Here is a 22,067-nt window from a genome sequence, read left to right on the forward strand (position 1 = left end):
CAGAATGTTTGCCAGACTCCACTTGATTTGTGATGATGTTATCAAGCACCAAAGCCTGCTGGGTAGCTGGGATCTAAGATGGGACTATGACTGCATTGCTGTATCAATGAAATATGGACTAATGTTGGCAGCTTGAATGTAATTGCATTTGACAGGCTCTATAATGTGCAGATCCCCAGGTTAAATTTCCTGTGGAGTTGTGTGTCTGTGTGGTTCTTTTCTCATGCATAGGGTTGGAACCCTTCTGGATTGCAGAGGAATGCATGTGAAGTGGTTGGGGTGCCTCTTGATTAGAGGGGAAGTGCCTGTACATCAAACAGTTGTCATTGCACAGGGAAAATTGTTCTCTCTCCTGTAATGCCTTTTCTCTCTAGATTCTACTTTAATTTGTAGCTGCCATCTTTCAAGGGAGTTAACTTCCATTTATCTCTCTCCATGCTAGGCGGCTGTTGTAATTCAGGCAGCTTTCAGAGGACATTTAACTCGGCAGAAATTGTTATTGAGTAGCACACTCAGTCAAAAATCTCCCACCATGCATAGCCTTGGAAATAAGGTAACTGTTGGGGCAAGAGGGGACATAGATACAATGTGCTTCTTCATTTTCCCATTATTTACAGTCAGTTTGCAGTGCAAAGTACTACGCTTCCAAGCCTTCCAGATTTAGTTCTGTAACTCATCCAGTGGGCTTTTTTTAATACTCTAAGGTGTGGTGTCATTTAAATTCCAAAATGTGGTTAAGCCCATTTATTGACTTTCCTTTTCACCGTCGCTACTTCATAGTCCTCCTTAGAAATAAAGCCATAGTATCCCTGTGCAGTTGGCTTCAGCCTGTGTCCAAGCTGCTTGCTTTCTTTATCTTGTTCTGCCATCAAATAAGAGTAAAGGGTTATATTGTTAGGGTGCAGCCTTTTCAAAAGCTGCACTACACCCAGGCATTCATGGAGTCATAATAGCACTAGGCAAACATTACTCATCTTGCTTTAGAAACAAGAAGGTAGAAATGATGGTTGGCTTGGAGTCTTGTATCCAGCACTCTCTGCTGAAGATTTGCAGTGTATTTCTTAAATCATGTTACGCTTGGTTCTGATTGCCAGGCTCTGAATATAAAAAGATATCCTTACTGATTAAACATTTTAGTTGCTATAAACGTACTGATTTCCTGAACAGCCATTTAGATCTAGGGCAGTCTAAAATGAATGAAGAATTCTCTACCCAGGCTCTCCATCCCACTACACATTATAGCATTTAAACTCAGTTTCAGCTCAATTTGGCAGGACTGGCAACTTCTGCTTGATACAAAGATGTCACACCCATCTTGGAGTCCTGCCCACAATACTGCTGAAATAATTTAACATTCATTTCAGCTGCCTACCCTTTATCTGATCTGTAGTTGAATATGGATATTTCAAAATGTGTTGTTTAACAACTGTATTATGACAGATTATTATTGGGTCGATAGAAGTCTAGTAAAACCCCACAGGGCTGCAACCCAAAAGAAGTGATTGCTTGCTCACCACCAGGTGACACCATGTTCACTATCAAGAATAAAAATGTCAAAGGTGCAGTTATGTTGACAAGAAATTTGTTAAATGGCTGATTTTTTTCTTTGGTCTCTTTACACTTGAGGGTCTCAACATGTCTCACGGGTCCAGCTCTTTGAGCTTGTCTTCTGACTTCAAGGAGGAAGAAGAGGTTGTGACATTTGTCCAATCAGTTTTCAGGGCTCAGCTAGCACGTAAAGGACAGCATGAGGAAAGGTAAGTGAGGAACAGATGTCTTCACCAAGACACAGTATTGTTACATATTTACATAGCTATATCGGTGCAAAATTGTACTAGAGGCTCCTAGGCAGCAAAAGAGAGAGCCCCTTGGAGCAATATGTATGTTCAGTATGAGCAGTTCACTAGTAAAATACATAGAAGGGGTCTGCACAAAAATTCTCCATTCTTCTATTTCTGCAAGGGTTTTTGTTGGAACTGTATTTTCCTCATGTAATCTTGTTTTTTATCCTTTAGAGATGGGAAAAATAAGTGTAGAAAATTGTTACCATACCTTTCACATCTGTAACAATCAGTGCTCAGTGCTACTGCACTGGCTAGTGTAGAGAGTCTAAAGCCCTAATCTTAAAAGGGGTAAATTACAGGAAAAAGGCTAAAATGGAATCTCATGCGCAGCCCAGTGGCTTTCCTCAGCAGGAACACACTGATTTGTTAATTTTGTAGGTATGCAATGACTATATCAAAAACATTTCCTCTCTTTCCATGGTTTACTGCTCCCAAAGCTTTAGATACAGTCATAGTTACAGGGCAAACCACACTACTGTCTGAGCTCACTCCTTAGGTGACTAGCCCCAGGCTTTCACCTCTCTCAGGATGGAATCACATGATTCTCCCATTCTTTGACCAGGACCTGGGTTACAGACCCCTATGTACTAACCTCAAATACCTCAGCAGGCCTGACATAGTTTCAATATCTTCATCAATGATTTAGATAATGGCATAGAGAGTACATTTATAATGTTTGTGGATGATATGAAGTTGGAATGGGTTGCAAGTGCTTTGGAGGATAGAATTAAAAATCAAAATAATCTGGACAAAGTGGAGAAATTGTCTGAAGTACAAAGGATGAAATTCAATAAGGACAAATGCAAAATACTCTACTTAGGAAGGAACTGCACACATACAATATGGGGAATGACTGCCTTGGAAGGAATACTGTGGAAAGGAATCTGGGGGTCATAGTGGATCAAAAGCTAAATATGAGTCAGCAGTGTAACATTGTTGCAAAAAAAAAAAAAGCAAACATCTTCCTTGGATGTAGTAGAAGGAGTGTTGTAAGCAAGACATGAGAAGTAATTCTTCTGCTCTACTCCGTGCTGATTAGGCTTCCGCTGGAGTATTGTGTCCAGTTCTGAGTGACACATTTCAGGAAGTATGTGGGCAAATTTAAGGAAGTCCAGAGGAATGCGACAAAAATTATTAAAGGTCTAGAAAACATGACCTATGAGGGAAGATTGAAAAAATCCAGTTTGTTTAATCTGGAGAAGAGAAGACTGAGGGCAGACATGACAACTGTTTTAATGTACATAAAAGGTTGTTACAAGGAGAAGGGAGAAAAATTGTTCTTGTTAACCTCTTAGGATAGGACAAGAAGCAATGGGCTTAAATTGCAGCAAGGACAATTTAGGTTGGACATTAGGAAAAACTTCCTAACTGTCAGGGTAGCAGGTAGATTGTGCAATCTCCATCATTGGAGATTTTTAAGAGCAGGTTAGACAAACACCTGTCAGGGATGGTTTAGATAATACCTAGTCCTGCCTTGAGTTCAGGGGACTGGACTAGAAGACCTCTTGAGGTCCCTTCCAGTCCTACAATACTATACAGGCCTGTCACCCTGATGTTAGCCAGGAAACCCAATTTCTTCAGGCTTCCTCTGCAGAGCCCCTTTGTGTCTGGGCCTGTTCTCCTGGATAACCCGGGATGAGGGACCTTTTAACTTTTTAAGATCCTTTTGATCTTAGGCATCCAGCCCAGGCAGAATAAGTCTTTTGACTTTACTGGATCTATGGTACATGGGGCCTTACCAATGAATAGCCCAGACATTGTTTTCTTAAAGTGTTTTCCTGAAAGTATCTTTTTTCTAGTCATTGTTTTGTTTCCTGCTTGTTTTTCCTAACATCCCCTTTTGACTTAGCTCTAAATAGTCAGGAAGCATCCTTACAGCAATTTGACAATCATATAGCATATATAGTAATAAGAAAGTAATACAGAGCAGTTTCAGGTCATCCACGCTACCTAACATTGTTTCTTGGGAGATGAAACAAGGAGGTGGTTGTAACATAAAACCCACCTGTGAAATCTCATCTGGTTTACAGGTTTACACCTCTGTGAGTGGTTATAGTTCTCTTTTCTTTTTTCTTTTTCTTCTTTTTTTTTTTTTTTTTGACTGAATCTGTCTCAGGTTTCCTGCCTCCATCTCTGCAGGCAGTTTAGTGAGCCCTGTTTCATGTTTCATGCAAATGCAGTGCATCTTTTGCAGGCCCTCTGTCTCCAGTGCTGCAAATGAAAGAACAAGCCCTGTTGTTTTCAACAGGAAGAAGAAACTAATCTCACCAGCACTCAGGAAACCTTTCCCTTCAACCGTCACATCAGCCTCTCTTGGTAATCTCATTTCCCTCTATGTTCAAAAGCACACGGGCTATGAATGGGCACTCTCACAATTTTAAAGAGAGCTTTAGGTCTAGTGAAAGATTGATGGTCTTGGAGAGTGAAATCTTGTTGCCACCAAACAGATACCTGGACAGTTTCAGTGCAAGTTTCCCACAAACTGCGCTGCCTATTTATCACAACCTTGATTTGAAGGGGCCACCTCTAGGGGTAAAAGGATAGTATCCAAGAGAATATGTGTTCCTCTGTGCAGCCTGTCTGCTTCCAGGTTTCCACCCACCATGTAGCTGTGGTTTGGGAGTTTCTATGGCATTTAGGCCTTCAACCATGGAGAAGATGGGAGGATTTCACCTTTCTTGCTTAAAGGGGATAGATTTATCTGCTAATAAAGAAGCATCCCCAGTCAGCCAAATAAATGTGGTAATGTCTTTTCATCTGTCTCGAAGTACAAGGGAGACCAGGTAAATAAAAAATCTTTAGCTCTAGAAAATCTGGTTAACTAGTGCTACTATCACACAAATAATTAATAATAATAATAATAATAGAGTACCATCACTGCTTAGCCAGGAGGTTTCTGACTGCTAAATTATTCCAGATGATAAAGACAGTGAAATGTCCAGAGACGAAATTGTGGAGGAACTTATTGCTGAAGGGGGAGAGAGGAGATCAAAGGAACACAAACTTTCCTCTTTGCAGTCCTCTTCTGGTGAGTATTGGAAGAAAGTGCCTGGAGGCAAAGGGGTATTTATTCATTGCCCTTGAGAAAATGGCAGCTTTTTCAAAACTCTCTTGGAGTTTAGAAAATATTTAGCTAGCCATTGAAGGGAGAGAGAGCATACACGAGAATATAAATCTAATAAATGTCATTTTCGGGCTTGATGCTATATGTCTCTTTGGACTCTTTACTGTTAGGCTGGGTCATTTATACACAGCATTACCAAATCCTCCCCAAAGGCAAATACAACTGACTACTGAAAGAAGGAGAATGCTCTGTCATGAATACCACCTTGATGAGTGACTCTGATTACCGTGTAGTTGGTTATAATTTGTTAACCATTTGAATCCATTCCGTTCACTAAAAGCCCAACTTCCCTAACTCTTAGCTCATGCCTGATCTAACCATCTACTAGTGAAATAGGCCTCCAATGCAATAATGCACTTCACTGGTCATCTCACAGCTATGAAAGGACTTGATAGCTTTAAATTATTCAGCAACTGAATGAGCTGTTCACCTCATACCTTCCCACTTCAAACTTTCATTTAATGACCTCTAGATTTTTGATCAGCTGTAAATGTTGGTGGAAATACATTTTGCAAGAAATCATTTAGTTACCCTGCCCTCTGGCATTCTTTTTAGATGAGTTGCAAATGTTGAAGTGTTAAATAGGCCTTTTATATAGGTTAGGATCAATATGTTTTATCCAGGTTTAGTAGCATCTTGGCTTTTATCGTATTATAAGGCCAGAAGGGACCACTGTGATCATCTTGTCACCCATTTTATAACACAGACCACAGGACTTTCCATGGATTAATTTGTGTTTAAACTAGAGGATATCTTTTAGAAAACAGGGGTTGAGGACAGGAGTAAGAGAGGGTGCAGGCTAAAAAGTCTGGGACCACTGGGCTAGGCGTTGAATAAATACAGACTTAGAAAGAGTTCTTGCCCCAAAGAGCCTAAAACCTAAGATGAGGACAAAAAGGAAAAAAAAGGAGCAGGGTATTAAAAGCAGCAAAGTGACCAGGTTAATGATAAGCATGTCTTATTAGAGAGACAAAGAGTGACCTTTTAGAAACAAGCAATTTATTGTGTGACTCACATCTTTTTATTACTGTGTCAGCTTTTTGGAGTTCTCTTTATTTGTTCCTATTCTCAGTACTATTAGTTCATAAATCATTTTTCTGAAAATCTTCCCTCATCTTCTCAGCAACAGTCCTCAAGAAATGTACTTTGGTGCATTTAACTGGGGGAGGGAGGGTGTTTGCACACTTAGTAACTTCTGTAGGCCAAGCACATTGCACAAACCAGAGGATCCTTGCTTACCTCCAGTCCTTCCACCCCTCACATGATCCCTGTGTGCCACTTTTCCATTCCCCTCTGTTTCAGGGAATTGTGTGTCCTCTCCCCCCATGTTAGGGCCCTGTTCCCGCTGCTCAGTGTGCATCCCTCTTGCCCCTCCCCCCACCAAAATTCTTACTACTTTTCTTTTTTTCTGGGAGATAAGTCCTTCAGGATGTCAAAAGAAGAATGCCATCAACTTCATAAATAAAAGATAAAGCAGAATCTGGTCACAGTTTTGTTGTTGTTAATATTTACATGCTGCACCAACATATTTATGTGTGTTACTTTATAGTACATTTTGAGAGCCAGCCATCACTGTTCTCAGCCATCTGTCTGTCCCCCATTTCTTTATACATGACTGTCTGAAGGCCTCTCCATGACATTTCCACTTAGCTTGAACTTGCTTGGGTCAATTTTTCCTTTTCTAGCCTGCTAATAAATATCTGTTTTTACGATGTGAGATGACTTCAGTGCCAAATTGCTTTATTTTGTGGTGTGTAACCACTTGAGAAGAGTTCATGACAATAAGACAAATCAAGCATGGTCAGTATGTCAGTTTAATGCTTGCCACCATCTTGCAGGAAAAGGGAGAGGTAATAGTTGTGTGCAAGAAAAGCGGGAACAGAATCATTCATAACAATAGGTCATTGTGGTAACCTAATGGCCCAGAGAATATTACACTTCCCACAAGGGCCTGGTTTTGTCAATGTTGTTTATTGATGCTCCTGTCTTCTTTGTGGTTATTTCAGTCATGTCTTCCCAGAATCAACTGCAGTCCATGCTCTCTTCACCTGTGGATGAGGCTTACTCAGACAATTCGGACGATAGTGTAGTCTCTCCATCATTGCTGGTGAAGAAAAAACACTCCCACTTCTAGGTTCATGGAGTGGGTCTTCTCATTCCCTCTTGCAGGCCTGGGTCACAAACAAAAAAAAAACAAAAAGTTTTCTTATTTCTGGAAAGATAAAGCAAGTAGACGGTTAAAAGGGGCAATGTCAGTTTAAAATCGTTATTTCAGCCATTAAAAATCATTCAGTTTTGTATAATCTCTCTGCTGACTGTATTTTTCTAACCTTGTTACTGTATTTCTTTCCTGTCCTTATGATATTGAGAATGGGGGAGTTACATTGTTCAATAGTTGTACATCAGCAGTATCCTTACAGTGCTATTGACGTGCATAACATTTCACAGGCGAGAAAGAAGAGAAGGTCCTTGCCCCAGAGAGTTTACAATATAGAGACCCAATCCTGCAACTCTTACTTGTCCAGTTTTTACTCATGTGAGTAGTCCCAGTGACTATTATGTAGAATAGAGGTGGGTACAAGAGATGAAGACAGATATAGGAAGGAACTGCACACATTGGGCAAGAGGATGAACAGTGTTCTTGAATGCATGTTTGTGACTGTCAGCTTGTGTGTGCTAAGTGAAACAACTCCATAGGGTCCACTGTATTTATTTAATATATACTTAATTTTAATTTTTTGAGCTAAATATATCCATTATGTGCAGACCTTAGTTGAAGGCTTTTAGAAAGCTACCTCTGTCATAAGTCTACTGTGCCTGTTGTGTTTGCAATTGAACTTCAGTTATTGCATTTCCCAAATATTGTATTTTATAGTGGATATTGTGTACTGTATTGTATGTGAAATATGTAACCATGTAACCCATTATGTTTATTATAGAAGTATGTCCTGGAGAGAATGCATAATGGGTGTGTGTGTGTGTGTGTGTGTATGAGGGATGTTTACGATATATAAGTGAAGCAAAGCAGAACCACAAGTAGATTATGCAAGGTTATCCTTAATGTGTGAAAATATTTAACAAAGAAAATCACTATGTGCTCTGTTTTAGCATACTGTACTTTTCAATGTCTGAAATGTTATCTATACAGATGGATCAATCTGCTGAACACTACTGTAGTTTAAAATCTAATATTATTTTACCTCTGCATGTCATCTTCTATCTGTGGTTCTCAAAATGATTTAAAACATTAATGAATTAATGCTGAAAGCATCCCTGTGAAGGAGGTAAAGATTATTCTCAAGAAACTGCAGCACAGAGCGGTTAAGTGACTTACCCAAGGTCACACAGGAAATCTGTTGCACTCTTGATTCCCAGTCCTCTACCTAACTTTATCCTGTCTTTCCTCCATAGTGCCAGAAAAGTGAGCTGTCAGTAACTCAGAGGACAGATTAAACACAAGTGTAATTGAATCTTGCATTTTAATGCTGACTGTAACAAAAGAAAATATACTTTTAACAGCTTCTTCATTCATTATTGATTGAGTAGGAGTGCAAATAGATGTCACATACATAAGGAAGTAATAGCATATTTCATTTCTGTAATTATGTTTAGTAACACAATAGGATTCTTAGGGGGTCCACCCATTTTCCTGAGTAGAGGGCTAGCAATGCATTTAGTAGCTGCTTGCTAAGGATGTCATCAAGAAGTACTTTGAGTCCCTTATATACCAAAACCACTCTTCTTAGGTCTAAGATTTTTATCACATTCTCTCCCTCCTCTTTTTTAAATTAAAAGTCAGTCAGCATTGTTATGCTGAATACTGATAAGTCAGTTCTTCATTGAAATCAGGGAACTGAGACTGTGCTTTATTTGAGGTTTATCATAGTTCATGCCATTACTTGCAGCCAAAGAGAAACTGGATGGCTGCAGTACAATGCAGCTGATTTCATTTAATCCCATCAGTCGAAATGCTGTCTGCACTATTTCTAGAGGCTGTAGTTGGGAGCTTTCCATGTGCAGTCTGTAGAATGTCATTTACACTCCCCTTGGATAGGGTATTCCTGCTGTTACCACAGTCACATGATTATCATATTCAGGGGGGTAGAAAAACAATTCTCTTGGTATAAGCTGAAGGAAGATGTTTTTCTTCTTTTCTGAAACAATCACATAACCTATGAGAGAGATTGTCAGTTAGTTAAAATGGTGGTAGGTCTATAAAAGTTGCTTATGTCTAAAATTTTACATCTTAAGCTGTGGTTAAATGTCATGGATATTCCTGTAGAGAATAGAAAGCTCAGGGCTCTGACAGATTAAGGGGATAGTGTGTAATACATGGCCTGTAGTAGGGCCAAGGCTGGACCAGAATGGCTTCCTAGCCTTTACTCGGCGGGGAGATACTTGAATGATGAATATAATGGATAAAATACTCTCTTAAAGTAGTAGGCAGTAATAAAGAGATATTAACAAAGCATTAGAAACCAGATACAGAGCAGAGAGGCTTTCATTTTAACTAAGCAGTGAATCGTTTTAAAAGGAGATTTGCAATCAGTAGTAGTGTCAGTAGACAAGTTCTAGGATAGAATGGAGGAAATATCAGACACAGAGTGAGTTCAGGGTAAGGAGGACACAACTTCCTGTGGGGTGGGACAAACCAAAATGTGTCTGGAGGAAAACTAATTTCAAGTTTGAAATCTGAGAACCGTCAACAAATTGAGACATCCCTGAGTACTGCATTCTTGCTCACCTCTTAGTTTGGAAAGTAACTGGACTCGTTTTATATCAGAGAAACAGAAAAGAAGGAAGAAAGAGAAAGGGGAAACCTACAATATTAGTAGCTTTTAATGTAAGGAATACATTGAGAGCAATATATAAATACAGACTAACATTGCGGGCTTTATTTATTCCTGTCTCTGAGTCTCAGTAACAAAAAGCTGAGAGGAGGCTTGAAGGAAAGAAGGAATAATATCAAGGTAGATCACAACCTATATCCTCTTTCTCCCTCCAGACCCACCAAGGAGTTCAGGAAAATGAAAATCAGGTTAGCTCAGACTTGTCAAGACACAGTCCCTATACAGACTCATTCAGTTACTGAGAAATAAATGTTCACTGCAGAAGGCACTGATAACTTTGTAAGGGCTTCAAGGTCTGAATGAAAATTAAACTCCATTATAACTTACGTAATCTAATTGCAAACTTCCCATTTTGCTGTTGTGGAAGTGCTCTCTGTGCCAGCATTGCCCATTTAAAATCTATTGGAAGACACAGTGAACGTGTGTGTGTGTGTGTGTGTGCTTCTGTGTGCATGCGTGCGCATGTGTGTACAATGTTTAATCAGAATACAACTTATCTCGGGACTACATCTCCTTCATTCTCTTGTTGGTCCTGAAGTGCCTATGCTTGTAAATACCTTTTAAATGTGGCATCGAGGCCTGATATGTTTGTTGTCTTCTGCATAGAATTAAAAGGAGAACTCCAGACTCAAAGCAGTTTTTAATATAGATGAAATGTAAATGTATTGACCTTAGAACACTAGGAAGAGCCAATATATTTTATGATCTTTTAAATATTTCATTTAGAAATGTTCAAATGTTGTACATCATTTATACTGGGATCTTTTCGATTTAAAATCAATTTCTATATATTATTCTCTAATTATTGGACTTTATAAATAAAGTTTATGTTTGTAAATTAATTGTTCATGGATAATTGCATCAGTAACTGCCTCTGATTGTTTTATTGCCCTGACTCATACTGCATTAAAGATGTGATCACTATTTTTTCAATTGCATCATTGTTCCACCCTTTGCCCCAGCTTGTCTTCCTGCACCACGTGTGTCTAGTCCCTCCTTTTATGTTCCACAAAACAAACAAAGAGGTGGAGTGGTGGAAAATTGAAGATGTGAGTGGGGTGGAGTTTGTGTTAACTCTACTCCTAATGTCCTCACCTAAGCAGGTAGGTAGAGGAAGGGAATTAAGGGTGAATGGCATTTCTTGACTCTGTCCAAAGCACAAATGGAATTGACGGAGATGATGGATTCATGTCACATATTTGTTCCTGTCCTTCTGTTGGAAAGAAGAATCCTGAAAATGTAATGCTTCACCGAAAACCGCCACTGCCTCAGATTTTCCTGCTTTATGCAGTCAACAAGAAGTTTCATCTGTTTCTCTTGGTGTTGTGGTGTGAAATTCAAGTTTAAGACTCAAAAGAAACTTCATGCCAACTGCATGAAGCACTTATTGGAGGCAGAGAAAGATAAAGTGTACAGCCTACCTAGGTTCTTGATGCTGACAGAAGTGGACTGACCTCTCAATAGTCTCCTTTCCTATTAGGGGCGGGTCAAGACTAAACTGGGCCTGGATTCACCAAAACCATGGAGCTCTCTGCTTTAAGACCAGGCAATGGTGGAAATGCACAGAACAATATACTTAGCAGTAGGGCTTGCAATCTGCTAAAAAGCAAGCAGGAATAATCCCAGGGTTTCAAAGATTGTGGTTAATCTGCCTTCATCTGCATCGTCCCTGGATGTTTATGCTGCGTTGGGAGGTAAGGGAGACGGAACTGGGCTGTGCGTGCCCTCCCTCTGTTCTTTGCTGAAAAAAGACACTTGGTGGAGAATCCGATGGAAAATAGGGAGAGTCTAGATGCCACTGTATGGAGAGGGAAAATTAACTAGTGCCAGGAAGCAAGAAGATCATGGTAACTGCAGTTAAGAGAAGAAAGCCCTGTAGGTAACCATGTATTACTTGCTTCAGCCCACCCTCCTCCATGCTGGGGAACTCACCATAAGGGAAGGTGGACAGAGGGATAGCCACCAGCTGGGGAAAGCCCTGGCAGTGTGGCTTCAGTGGAGGGAGGGAGAACTGAGGATCCAGAACTAATATGGAGGCACAAGGCGATCACAAGTTGACCTCCTAGCATTAGTCACAGTGCAAACCTGCATTTTAAAGTATTTGTATGTTGGTTGAAATCTTTACTACCACATGCAAGATTTGATGGACAATGAGCAAGTGTGAGCTTCATAGCATAATATAGTCTGAATTATCCAAACTCAAAACATAACATCCAGGGGTAAGGGCCTACTTGCTGCATAATATGCTTCTGTCGCACAACCAGTAAGAATTAAATTGCATAAGTAAAGGAAAATGTACGTATGGTTTGACTGACTGATTGTCAGAAAGTCCCGTGAAGGGTAAGTGCTTTTACACTTAGTAGGTCTATCTGTTTTTTTCAGAGCTATAGCATGGGCTGTAGTGGCCACCCAGTTGCGTGTCTTGTTTTGAAGGTTTAAATTGGCCTGAATCTCACTATCTCTTCAATATATTTCATTTTGGAGATCCATTCCTCTGATTGGTTGATTGATTGATTGATTGACTGTGTCTGGTGAATCTTTAACGAAGATAATGAATTGCAAAACACTTTGCTACTGCACATTAACAAATTTTAAGTAACTAAAGCTCTCAAGGACCATTTTTCCAGCGGGATTGCCATCTAATAAGATGACATTTAAGCCCTGATCTACACTTACCTGGCGATTCGGCGGCAGTCAACAGGAGTTATGCAAGCTACACAGAGTAGTTTGCATAACTCCCATCGACTACTGTGCTTCCCTTCTGCGCAGTGTCTTCACTGCACTGCGCTGACGGGAACTGCATTCCCGTTGATGCCGCGCTACGCCACTTGAGGGGGTGGTTTTACTATGTCGGCTTCTGGATCGACTGAGCGAGTCTTCACTGACTGCTCAATTGACCCAGATAGGACAATCTGACAGCGGCGACTTTGCCACCATCAGTATAGACATGTGGAACATTTTTTTAGGTAAGGGTAAATCACTTGCATCTTCTATTCCTAAATATATCCTAGCAGTGGTTAATTTTTTCATTTGTTTTGGTGATGGTGGGAGAAGTATCTTTTTCTTTTCTTTTTTAATAGGGAGGGGAAGAGACCACTAAAATCTAATCAGTGTGGGCCTGATAAGCAGAATGTAAGCAAGAATTACCTAAATAGGCTCACGTAAGAGATGCAAAATATCTCAGAGATCAGAGTCCCTTTTCCCTTCAATGGCAGGATATACCGTAGCGCCTCTAGAATAGAAAATATGCGTACTATTAAATACTGTACTTGATCTCTACTTCCTAGATTACAGCCAGCATCTTTTTCTCTGCATTATATTTTCCCTTACATGTGTTACTTATTTTGTGAGGCAGCTTCAAAGCATTGATACCTCTTTGTTCCCTTCAACCCAGCCTTCATTACAATATATTTATGCCCAGTTCTCCTATGTAGCAAACAAATGTAGGTGAGGCATATTCACTACCATTCTTCAGCCTGCAAAAGCACCAGGTTATATACCACTTTGATCCTGAGAGGTGCCCCAAGCTGATACTGTTACTATTCTGTCATTTATACTCTTACTTAATTGTATTCAGCTTGTTGTAATTCAAACAGACTGAAACATTTTTGAATGATTTACATCAGTGCTGTCAAACCAGGTCTCAATGTTGTTTTGAGGGCTCACTGCAGCTGCTTCTGCTCCATGTTGTATTTATGGCTGAGAGAGGTACTTGGACTGAGAGGTCAGTGGACGCAGAAGGGATTTTTTTCTGTCCATGGGCCTGTTGCAGCATGAACATCTGTAAGACAGATTCCAACCAAGAGCATTTCAGCTTATAATTATGAGACATAAACACCTCACCTGTCTGAAGATATTTTCAGCTCTCACAGGGAGTTCTGCCAGTTGCAGCTTGTTGACCTGAAGGTGAAAAATCTTAGAGCATGTGAATCGAAAATAATGTCTGCCTCCTCCTTGGTGGCACTTAAACAAAACCAAACAAATTAAGCAAAACACTTTGGCCACAAGGATTCCTGTTTTTGTCCATATGGAAAGCTCCTTCTCAGTAAAAAGCTATTTAAATCAACTATATATTTCAAAACATTTACAGACACATTTTATCCTAGTTTTTCAAAGAGCCCATTTTAGTCTTTTGCTTTCCTTACCTATAAACCTTGTTGGTGTGGGCACTGTACAATCCCAGATTTCTTTTGGCTAACATGATAAAAGCTCTCTATCAAAATAAAGGTATTCATGGTCTGTACTCATCTGCTAGCATTTAGAGGATAAAGTTGTAGGTATTATCCTCATTTTCAAATAGAGAAACTCAGCTATTTAGAGATGTTGTAGCGTGATTATTGTCACAATGGCTCCTAATTCTAAAATCATTTAAATAGATTAGTGATTCTCAAACTCTGGTCTGTGGAATGCTTACTGGTGGCTCATGAAAAATTAGCTGGTCACATGGTGCTGGCTGTTTTATTTTTTCCAGCTGCTAAATTGCAATAAATTACATTTAAAACATGTTACTTTCACTGTTTCTTGCCACAAGGATATTCTACAGTCACAGTTGAGAATGCCTGGTTCATGTGATTACAGATGGAAGGTAGGTGGTCCATGAGATGATCTCTGTATTAAAATTTGGTTTGCACTGTAGAAAACTTTGAGAACTCCTGCATTAATAATAACTGACGTGCCTTTCTACAGCAAGAATTCACTTACATATGGAACATTCCTTTATAATGAGAAACAGCATACATTTTTACAAGTTTTAATCTCCATAGAAAACAATAAAATCTTTGTAATAAGGCCAGTGAAATTATGATTTCATTATTCCTGTTTGATTTGGATTGGGACCTAAAGAATTCCAGAAGTTTGTCTGTTTGGATTCATAGATTCCAAGGCTAAAATAAATCATTGTGATCATCTAGTCTGACTTCCTATATAACACAGGCCATAGAACTTCCTCACAATAATTCCTTTTGATCTAGAGCACATCATCTGCACGCTGCGAGTGTCACCTAGTAGACATGACCGAAGTCAGAGAGTGAAACTGCTCTGTCCTGTGCAATGAAAACTCAGCTGTAAGAGTCTTGAAAGTTCCTAGTAGGACAGCTACCACGGGGATGGGAAATTGGTTTGGGCATTTAATTATAACAATGGTGAGTTTGAACTTTCCCAGCTCACTGGTTAAAGTGACCCTGCTTGGTTCTGTCTCAAAGGGAGAAAAGATGTGATGAAGTGGATCTTCTGTAATATTTGTATGAATTATATGCATGGCAGTGACTTACCCAGTTAGTGCTAAAGGGTTAAAAAGCTACTCTTGGGGCAGCGCAGACGACATGAACTGTTTTTGTCACATAACTGACTGGAGTAGTATGAATGGGTTGTTAAAGGACTGACTGGAAACACCCCCACTCCCCTATCAATAGAGGATTTGGAAAAATGAATGAGAGGACTTAAGTGACCCAGGTTCAAGTCCATGCACTACTACAGACTTGCTATGGGCATTTCTGTGTATCAATTCCCCATCTGTAAAATGGGTATGAAGGTACTTCTTTACCTTCCACTGGTGTTGTGAGGAGAAATACATTAAAGATTGTGAGGTGCTTGGATACTGTAGTAATGGGGGAGCATATACATACCTTTAATAAACAAGTAGGATGAGGTCTTACACTTGCCTATTTAAATACTTGGTGTGTAACCCTGACCCCCATTAAAGTCACCATCAAAACTGCCTCTGACTTTAATGGGGGTCAGTGTTACACCCTTCGAGTTCTTGTCTTCATAGTTCCATATTGATGCATTTCTGTATGCCATTCATGACATGTATGCTGTTGACTTCTTGTTCAATTTGGAATAAACAATTAAAATGGTTGACTTTATTTATATGCCTGTATTATGTCTGACGTACTTTACTTGCTGCCCACTAAAAACCTCTTTATTAAATCTGGAAAAGTATAAATATTTAATATATTTGCCATACTGGATCAAAGTGTTACTCCATCAAGGTCACTATTCTGCTTCCATCATTAACTAAGATTCAATGTTTTAGTGCTTCAGCGGAGGGCATTCCCTCCTATAGATGATATACCTACATGAATGTGAAATGCTGTACAACATATGTATTTGAGGGAGGGAGATATTCTTTACTGATGCTTGCAAGCAATTAATGTGTGCCCTAAAGCATGAGATATTGTTACCATTAAGCTTGGCTAACTTGTTATTAAAGATCACAATTATCCAATCATCTTTACTTTTGAATTTCTCACATATGTTCCTGGTTCTGTTTCCTCAGAGGTTCCTCCAAATTTAGAACCCCTCAGCGCACACAAGTTTAGATTATTTGGCTCAATATTAATTATCTTATAGTTATGGAAGTTCAAAATAATCTTTTATAATGCTATTCAGTTCCCTAATTTACTTAGATCCATCTGAAGTTACTCATGAGTCTCCTTAGTTTTTCCTAAACTAAATTGTTCTATATTGTCAGTAAATTTCATCAACAGTTTATATACTGGCCCTTGAAATCATTAATAAATATATTGAACAACACTGATTCAGATACTGGGCATAACACCAATCCCGAAGCTATCTCACTACTAGCTTCTCTTCTGAGGACCATCTAATTATTCTAATATTGTTTTCCTATGAACTAGTGTATGGAGAAAGATGGAGGATCTGTAATTTCATACAAAGTTGACATACAAATAGTCCGTTTAGAGAAACTGTCAGAGTTTAGCCCTAATTTTGACCTACATTCAAATTGATTATTTTGGCAAAAATCCTATCAATTCCAACACTGCAGATGAGAAATAAACACACCCACTTTAGATTGTATTTTTGTTTCTTGCCCAAGAAGGGTGGGAGGATGGAGCACTTTGGTGTTGCTTCTGCTGTTAGAACATGACCAGTGCAGTCAGTTCAATTTAGGGTGACCAGACAGCAAGTGTGAAAAATTGGAACAGGAGGTGGAAGGGGGTGGTGGTAATTGGTGCCTATATAAGACAAAGCCTCGAATATCAGGATTGTCCCTATAAAATTGGGACATCTGGTCACTCTAGTTCAACTCCTGTTGAGTTTTAAGACCAACACAGAGAATAAAACTGACTAGGTGTCATTTAGTTTCACTCAATACAGGGAGCTCAGCTCCAGCTAGAAGTAAAAGGAGATTGATTTAGGCACTCTGCAGGTTTGATTTTTTGGGGAGGAGGGTGGAAGTGTTGGGAGTAGGGGACAAAGATGTGGGAAGAGATGAAGAGGACTCATTGAAATGGCTTGTCTACGTTACAGGTAGCCAAATTTACCTGCTAGCCAAAGGATATATTTGTATGTGATCTCCAATCTAAAATTAAGGCGTTAACTTTTATTTTTTTTTGCTTTCTGTTTCTTTCCTGCCTTTCTAGGATTATTGCACACAGGCATTCTGGAAATTGTACTGTCCCTCTGCCCTTCCTGTTTTTAAAAAAAATTGTTCTTTGAACTTGTCTATAGTATAAACAGTTATTGTGTACAAACATGATTGTGAAGAACCAAATTAACGGATATCATGCTGACCAGGGCTTAAAGATATTTAGGTGCCTAAAGGTGCAGATAGGCATCTAGTGGGATCTTTAAAGATGCAAAAGAGGTACTTTTAGGTGCCTAAATACCTCTCAAAATCTGGCATTAAATTTTGTAACATAGACAATGCAAAGAGTTTAGGAATTGATTAAAAACATTTTTTTTTGTAGGTGAGGGGTTAAGGGAGAAGGTAAAATTCAGGAATGGGTGTGGAGTGTATGTGATAATCCCAGATTATTTTAATGTTAATTTCTTAATGTTGCATAGTGATATCATTGTTCTCCATAATGTGCGCTGATGCCCTATGCTGATTCATAGCAACACGTGTTGTTCTACATAGGTCCATAGTGTGCTCATCACTGTAATATCTGAGTGCCTTCCTGTAGGGCATTAAGCAACGTAACAATACATCTGTCACATGTTATTTGTTCTCTCATCCTTTTCCCTGGGGCAGAAAGTTGTGCACTGTAGTAACTTGTTTAGGTAGCGTTTTAGGGGTTTTATGTGTTGTTTTTTCCCCTCAGTATATATTGCTATGTATTTATGTTAGAGAAGACAAGATCAAAGACATGTCAGCATTACATTATTAAGTGATGTCACACGGCCTTGTGCGGCAGCATAGTTACGTGATGAGAAGTTGCACGTATGTAATGGTGGTGGCATGGTGATGTGGAAAGGCATACTGAAGGCTGGTGGTGATCGTACTTTCATGCCTGCAGAGTAATATGGAGTAACAGTGAGTGTGATGGCATGTCATGATGATGTTTGGCATAAAATGGTTCAGGGTCACGATGGTGTCCAGCGGTGTTTCGTAACAGCATGGAGTGGTGCTGTGTGTGGTAGTGGAGCATATCTGCAGGAGATGGCATGGTGTGTGTAGGTTGAGCAGTGCCATGAGTGTGTAGTGCATAGTGTGGTGGTGCCCAGTGTGGCAATGGGTGGGGGCAGTGCACAATTGCAGGGGTTGGCATGGTGTGTTGCATTAATGCTGAGCTCTGCGGGTGTATGGTAGATGGTTATAGTTTGGTGGCAGTGCGGTGCTATAACAGTGTATGGTGTGGCAATTTGTGGTGGCAATGCTGTGCCGTGATGTTGCATCGGGAGTGGGGGGGGGATGCATGCTGTGATATTGTGTGGTGGTGTAAAAGTATCTTGACGGTGTGTGTTGTCACAGCTTGTGTTGGTGGTGCATGATTGCAGGGTTTGGCATGTGTGGTGGTGCAGTACCATGACACTGCCTGGTGTGAGGGCACGTGGTGGCCGTGCAGTGGAATGATGGTGCAATGGTGATGGTGCAGGATGGCAGCGGTGCAGTGGCATGATGGTGCAGTGGCACGGTGGCGCGTGGTGGCTGTGCAGTGGAATGATGGTGCAATGGTGATGGTGCAGGGCGGCAGCAATGCAGTGGCATGATGGTGCAGTGGCACGGTGGCACATGGTGGCCGTGCAGTGGAATGATGGTGCAATGGTGATGGTGCAGGATGGCAGCGGTGCAGTGGCATGATGGTGCAGTGGCACGGTGGCGCGTGGTGGCCGTGCAGTGGAATGATGGTGCAATGGTGATGGTGCAGGATGGCAGCGGTGCAGTGGCATGATGGTGCAGTGGCACGGTGGCGCGTGGTGGCCGTGCAGCGACGTGGCGGTGTAACGGCAGGTGCTGCTGGTGCAGTGAGGGGCTGGTGGCAACGCAGTGCTGTGATGGTGCGGTGGTGAGTCGGTGGCGGCGCAGTGCCCTGACCGCACGTGACACAGGCATGAGCCGACACCTCCCACCTGCGGGCTGAGACCCCGCACACTCGACTCACGGAGGGCGCCCAGGGGGCGTGGCCGGCGTTCGGGCGGCACCAATAGGAAGCGTGGGGGCGGGGCCAGCGGGGAGGCGGAGCCGGGGGTGTCTCAGTCCGCGAACAAAGAGCGAGCGCTCGCTGGAGCCGGAGCCGCTCACCTGGGCCGAGCCGGCACCGCCATGCGGGGGAAGGCGCCTCCCGGGAGCAGCGGGGGCCCGGCCGCCTGATTCGGGGGAGCCAGCGAGAGCGCGCGCGGGGCCGGCGGCGAATCCCCATCTCCCCTCCCCCCCCGCACTCCCATGGCGGCGGCGGCAGGCTGCGGGTGAGGCGGGGGCCCCGGCTCGGGTCTCGGCGGGAGCGGTCGGCAGGGCACGGCCGGGCCGGGCATGGCGGGGGTGAGTTACTCGCCGCCCTGGTGGGTGAGCCTCCTGCACCGCCTGCCGCACTTCAGCCTGCGCTGGGAGGCCGCCAGCGCCGACTTCCGCCCGGAGGACGCCGAGTACCAGCAGGTGAGGGGCCGGGCGGGGTGTGTGTGTGTGTGTGTGTGTGTGGGGGGGGAGACGACTCGTCAATTTCTCCTCAGACACCGCCGGCTTGGCGTGTGCGGGAGTCTGTCCTGCCCCGCCCCCACCTGTGGGGTAGATTCCCACCAGAGGCAGATATGGGGGCGGTGTCTGTTCTCCCCCCCCGCCCCCAATCGTGTAGAGCTGTTCTCCCTCCCCCCCCCGCCCCCACCTATGGGGTAGAGTCCCACCGTGGGGAGGTGGTATCTGTCCTGCCTCCCCACCCCACGGGGTAAATTAGCCCTGGGGCAGCTTGGCATGGAGAGGCTGTCCTGCCCTCCCCCCATGGGGTAGAACAGCCCAGGGCAGGTTGCTGTCTCTGCCTATCGTCTGCAGTGTAGCTCTTCTGTGTGTCGTGTCTCCCCCGTCCCCCCCCATCCCAGCAGGAGAGAGGCAGGAAATTATCTAACCTCCAGGGCGGGGAGCACAAACTCTGAGAGCTGTTGAAGCCCGGGGAGTGTGAAACACCAGTACCCTGGGCCAAGCTGCCAAAGGGGGATGGGGAGATGGCTCTTTGAGGCTGGAAGGTTAATGCTGCCACAGGCTGACCTGCCCAGGTGAGGCACAGGTGCTGCCTTCTGTCCTGTGGCTGAATTAGTAGAGCCCTATGTGGATACAACATTTGTATCTGAATCTGATCCACAATCTACAAAAATGGTTTGCAAATATCCACATCCGTGGATATCCGCGGATTTGCAGGGCTCTAGTGATGAGCACCAGGCTTTGGTAATAGTTGTGCTTCCACTTTGTACAAATATCCCATCCTATATAGGATTGGAGCAAGGGTTCAGCTAGCTCAGCCCCCTGCCTTTGCTGGGACTCAGGGAAACATTCAGTGTCTCTCTCCAAAACCATCTAAAATGCTTGGGTGAAAACAGATGGCTCAGTGCCTTGTGGCTAAGTAGGACCAAGCAGTGAGGAGACACTGGCAGAATATTTATGTCCTTTGCACTGCTCAACCTGTACTTGGGTGACTTTCTGTCTAATTAGAATGATGGTGGAGTGGATCTGTGTATTCGAACATCTGTGTTCTCTGCTGCCATCTTGGAATGGAGCTGCAGTGATTCTACTGCCTCATTGTGCCACGGTCTTTGGCTTTGAAAACACCATTTTGCTTCATTGAATATATTTAGTTATGTAGGGCACAGCAACACCGTTATGCAGAAATTGGAAAGCATCTAAGTAGTGCTTACCTACCATAGAGACAGATGCTATTTTAGCTAACAGTGTTTTTGATTTAAGTAGCGTCAGATTGCAGAATTGACTCTAGCAAAGACTATTATTTTTAAGGGTTTAGGTGGCTACAGAAATGTCTATGGATCGGAGAGCACAATTGTCTTTTGATTGAGCTTTGACATCTGGGCTTTCACTTTATTCATCTGAATTTCCTTGGTTTGAGGAGAAATCAAGATGTGTGATGTTTATTTTGAAAAAAAAAATCTACGTGTCCAGTGGTTTAGCTCACATCTGTGGACTGAGGTAGTTGCTTCCAGTATTGAAACAAGGAGTCTGAGGTATTGAAGATGAGAAACAAAAGTGTAGGATGGGAAAACTCTTCTTAGATCATGAAAGAGAAACACTAATCAGTCACTGAATATGTATCTTATACGCTTGTGTTGCTTTTAATAGTTTAAAATATAAGTACTATTTCCAAGCACTGTGTGTTTGAGTATATTATGAAATACTCTCTCACAGTAGTTCTGTTGAGACTGAGTGTCACAGTGAAGTCTCCTGGGGTTAGAAAATCTCCTGTTGTTCCTGACTTGTATAGTTTCAAAGAGAGAGAGTGTGCTAGTTAAGGACTTGTTCTTTCCACTGCTATGTGGCTTTTTTGGTTCTTGTCAAACCAGAAACTGGGGTGTATGTGTGTCAACCCTGCCTACATCAGTGCTGTTTATGTATAGCAAATATGCTCTACAGCCCCATCAACAAATATAAAGATAGGCATAGTGTTCCTGTTGCTGACCCTGTAAAGAAGATGCTCCGATTCTGGAAATGGAAAGACATGTCAAGGATTTGTGTGTGCGTGCCTGCAGATCATAATATAATGTATAGAACTAGAAAATCTAATCTGGTGGTTAAAGTAACATTGCTATCGCTCCCTTCCTCTCTCAATTGTTCTGAAGCCCTGGTTTGAATGCTTGGTTTGTCAGTACTTTAGAGTATGAATTTGAATATCCTCTTCCACCATTTACAGTTACTGACATAGTATCTTTTTTTCCTGCTAAATACAAAACAAGTAACTTGCCATGAAATTATTCAAGCACTTTAAGTACTTAAAATATAGGCACTTCTGTAAATGGTTCTTGGAATTTGCAAATAGCATTTTTTTTTTCCTCTGAGCATATGGTAATGGC

General features: G+C 41.8%; 2 protein-coding genes across 3 annotated transcripts in view; both read left to right on the forward strand.

The window, feature by feature from the left end:
* IQCE (IQ motif containing E) overlaps positions 1-10,734 on the forward strand; it is a 37,674-nt gene extending 26,940 nt beyond the window's left edge. Inside the window, exons 19-23 of the mRNA XM_067550841.1 lie at positions 443-553; positions 1,627-1,757; positions 4,039-4,160; positions 4,762-4,872; positions 6,975-10,734. Of these exons, the coding sequence (XP_067406942.1) occupies positions 443-553; positions 1,627-1,757; positions 4,039-4,160; positions 4,762-4,872; positions 6,975-7,102 (603 nt within the window). The 3' untranslated portion in view covers positions 7,103-10,734. The remainder of the gene's footprint in view (positions 1-442; positions 554-1,626; positions 1,758-4,038; positions 4,161-4,761; positions 4,873-6,974) is intronic.
* Positions 10,735-19,295: 8,561 nt separating this feature from the next.
* The window catches only part of TTYH3 (tweety family member 3), a 90,541-nt gene continuing 87,769 nt past the window's right edge, over positions 19,296-22,067 (forward strand). For both annotated transcript variants that reach the window (XM_067550843.1, XM_067550842.1), the window contains exon 1: positions 19,296-19,656. In XM_067550843.1, coding sequence (XP_067406944.1) covers positions 19,534-19,656 — 123 coding nt within the window. In that variant the 5' untranslated portion in view covers positions 19,296-19,533. The remainder of the gene's footprint in view (positions 19,657-22,067) is intronic.

The sequence above is a fragment of the Emydura macquarii genome, unplaced genomic scaffold (genome assembly GCF_026122565.2).
Source record: "Emydura macquarii macquarii isolate MOO-44397 ecotype Brisbane River unplaced genomic scaffold, CSIRO-AGI_Emac_v2 contig_1348, whole genome shotgun sequence".
Taxonomy (NCBI): domain Eukaryota; kingdom Metazoa; phylum Chordata; order Testudines; family Chelidae; genus Emydura; species Emydura macquarii.